Below are 3,336 nucleotides of genomic sequence, written 5' to 3' on the forward strand. Positions count from 1 at the left end.
CCTCCGCGCCCACCTTGATGGTCACGTTCCCCTTGGTGATCTTGCGCATGTTGAACCCGACCGTGGGGATCATGTCCTCGTTGAACTGTCCTGACTGGAGGGAAAGTGGGGGTTGGAAAAGGGGCAAAATCGACAGGACCCGCCCTCAAGGGCCTCATCAAGAGGTCAGAGGGGAGCATCGTCCCCTGCAGGTGGTAGAGGTCAGGGTTCGGTTCCGGTCAGGGCACAGGCCTGGGTTGCAGGCTCAATCCACAGTGTGGGGCGTGCAGGAGGCAGCGATCGATGATTCTCTCTCATCAGGGATGTTTCGCTCTCTCTCTCTCCCCGTCTCCTTTCCTCTCTGAAATCAATAAAAATATATTTTTTTTAAAAAAAGGAAAGAAACCAGAGGACCCACAGGCTCCCATGAAATTGAAACTCCCCCCTGGCAGACATTATCGTGAGCAAACGGGGTGCCAGTGCCCCTGTGACCCCGCTAATGGGGGGCCCCGTGAGGACTTCCTGTCCCTGGTCATGTCTCTCGGCTCACAAGCTCCTCACTGGAGACCAACCGTGGACCAAAAATATTAAGGGGGGAAAGTTCCAGAAACACACAATTCCTAAGTTTTAAATCGGGCGCCGTTCTGAGTAGCGTGATGACATCTCGCGCCACCCCACGCCGTCCGGCCGTGAATGGGCCCTTTGTCCGGAGGCTCCACGCTGGGCCGCGGGCAGGACAATGAGACGGTCTGTAGCTTTTTCAGTTCGTGGCGATAATGGTTCTGTGTTGTTAGTCACTGTTGTTCATCTCTTACTGAGCCCGGTTTTCAAAGTAAAGTTTATCCCAGGTGTGTGTGTGCAGGGAGAAGCTCGGTAAAGAGCCCTGGCCGGTGTGGCTCAGTGGACGGAGCGTCGGCCTGTGGACCCAAGGGTCCCGGGTTCGAGTCCGGTCAAGGGCACGGACCTCGGTTGCAGGCTCCTCCCCGGCCCGGGCCCTGGTTGGGGCGCGTGCAGGAGGCAACCCATTGATGTGTGTCTCTCACATCGATGTTTCTCTCTGTCTCTCCCTCTCTCTTCCGCTCTCCCTAAAAATCAACGGGAAAATATCCCCGGGGGAGGATTGGGGGAAAAAAAGGAAAATAAAAAAGAAAGCTGGGGAAGGTAGGGTTCGGTGCTACCCGCGGTTTCAGGTATCCATCGGGGTCTGGGCATGTATCCCCGCAGATAAGGGGGGGACCACTGTGACCCTAAAGTCAGCTAGCCCAACTCTTGTCTGCACCGTGAAGCCCCTTGGGGTCGGCCCCCCCTCTCCCAAAGTTCTCTGTGAGTCAGACATCCATCTTCCTGCGACGCCCACCCCCGTTCCTACACCTCCCCCCTCCCGGGCACCCCACGGCGCACATTTAAGTATTTGAGGCAAAAACACCCCTCCGCTCCAGCATCCCATTTCAGATGAGTTTTAGGTTCACGGGTGCATTGTCTGTGCTTTTTCCCCCAGCTCACACGCAGAGGACAGAGATGGATGGAGAGGGAGAAAGCGGGTGGTGGGCTGGAGTCTGGTTCTGCATTTCTCTCTGAGGGGTGCTCTCCAGGGGACATGCACGGGGCGGGCAGGGTGCCTGCGGGGGCCCAAGGGCCCAAGTACCTGGAGAGACCCCGACCCCAGAACTCCCTTGCAGCCTGTGGGGTGCTTTTCCCGGGGAGCCCCTTTATTGATTGATTGATTGATTGATTTAGTTTGTTAATCCTCATCCAAGGTTATTTTTGCATTGATTTTTAGAGCGAGCAGAAGGGATGCAGAGACAGAGAGAGAGTAACATTGATGTGAGAGAGAAACATCAATTGGTTGCTTCCTGTATGCGCCCCAACCAGGGCCAGGGATGCAGCCGGCAACCAAGGTACACATCCCTGACCAGGAATTGAACCCAGGACCCTGTAGTCCACAGGCCAACGCTCTACCCGCTGAGCCACACCAGCCGGGGCGAGAAGCCCCTTTAAGGGGACACTCGCCTGCACTGTAGGGTGTGTGCATTGAAGGACAGATTTCTTATCCAAAGGCGGAGTGCTGGCTGGGCACGAGGATGGTCCCTGTACGCCCCAGACACTCTCCACCCCAACAGTGCACCGGTGACTCGGGGTTCTGCCCCCCGACCTACCATGCCGCCCAGTCTCTGGGCAGGATGCTGGCCTAGAGGGGAATCTCCAGACCAGGAAACGGAACCACTGGGGTTCCCCGGAGCCCTGTCCGGGAACGCCCTGGAGACCGAGGGGGACACCTAGCTCGGCCATGAGGGCGGCAGCAGCTTATTTCTCCTCTTGGCCGAACCCCCCTCTCCCCCAGACATCGCCGGGGTGCAAATGCCTGGAGGCCGGGCCACGCTGGCTCGGATCAGGGTCAGGCCCTGCGTCCTGCTCACGGGGCCCAGAGCTAGGCCAATGCCCGCGGTGTCTGACTCCAGGGCCCCCGCCTGGGTAGACCGGAGCGCCCGAACCTTTGTGCCAAGAACCCCGCATGGGCCTGGGGACCCCGCGTGGGCCCGGCGATCCGCCCAGACACGGGGTCCCCGTCCCTCCCACCGCCCTCGGCCCTCGGGTCTCAGGCGACGGATGCCCCTTCCGGGACCTGCCAGGCAGGGGGGACCCAGGCCGGCCGGCCACACCGCTTTGCTGACCCATCTCGTCAGCACTGCTGGCCGTTCCCTGGCCTGCCCGCCATTCGCAGAATCCCCGGAGCTGGGAGCTGGGACGGGGTCCCTGGCCCACGGCAGCCCAGCCCCAGCCTTCTGAGCCCCACGCCCGTTCCCATCAGCAGGGCTGGGAAGCCAGGCCATGCAGGCCGCAGCCATGACTGCAGCCTTGTTCCTACCACAGAGCTCATCTTCCCCTTTTTCTCCAAGTCAGAGACTTAACTCCTTCCCCGCCACGCCCGGGGGCACCCGTCTCCCAGCACCCAGCTCCGGCTGGGCTACGGGGAGCCCTCAGGGCCACGGTCTCCCAGGGTCTCCCAGGGTCCTAGCGTGGGCAGGGCCCCTCCAAGTCATCTCTGGTGCCCAGTACCTCCTCCTGCAACTTCTGAGCCAGGCGGAGCCTCCAAACTCCCTTTAGGATGCGATGCCACCCTCCCCGGACCCCCGGGTGCCAGATGCCGCCGGTCCCAGCCCGGGAGGGGGCCCTGGAGGAGGAGTCTGGCTCCAGCCTCCGGCCTCAGCTGACTCCACTACCCCCCGGGGGGACACCTTCCCTGCCCCTCCATAGCGCGGGGGCTTCCTCTCCTGGCGAGAAGGGGTTAAAGCCTCCGGGCGGGGCTGGCGGGGCCCAGGCCCCCTCCCCAGGCCCTGGGGCCTCAGGGTCAGCCAC

The 3,336-nt window shown here is 61.5% G+C and overlaps 1 protein-coding gene across 1 annotated transcript in view; it reads right to left on the bottom strand.

Moving 5' to 3' along the window:
• ARL8A (ADP ribosylation factor like GTPase 8A) overlaps positions 1-2,268 on the bottom strand; it is a 3,731-nt gene extending 1,463 nt beyond the window's left edge. Inside the window, exons 1-2 of the mRNA XM_006757486.1 lie at positions 2,136-2,268; positions 14-144 (exon numbers count right to left, since the gene is read on the bottom strand). Coding sequence (XP_006757549.1) covers positions 14-144; positions 2,136-2,268 — 264 coding nt within the window. The remainder of the gene's footprint in view (positions 1-13; positions 145-2,135) is intronic.
• Between the last annotated feature and the right edge of the window lie 1,068 nt (positions 2,269-3,336).

This window comes from Myotis davidii, unplaced genomic scaffold (genome assembly GCF_000327345.1).
Source record: "Myotis davidii unplaced genomic scaffold, ASM32734v1 scaffold1915, whole genome shotgun sequence".
In the NCBI taxonomy this organism is placed as follows: Eukaryota; Metazoa; Chordata; class Mammalia; order Chiroptera; family Vespertilionidae; genus Myotis; species Myotis davidii.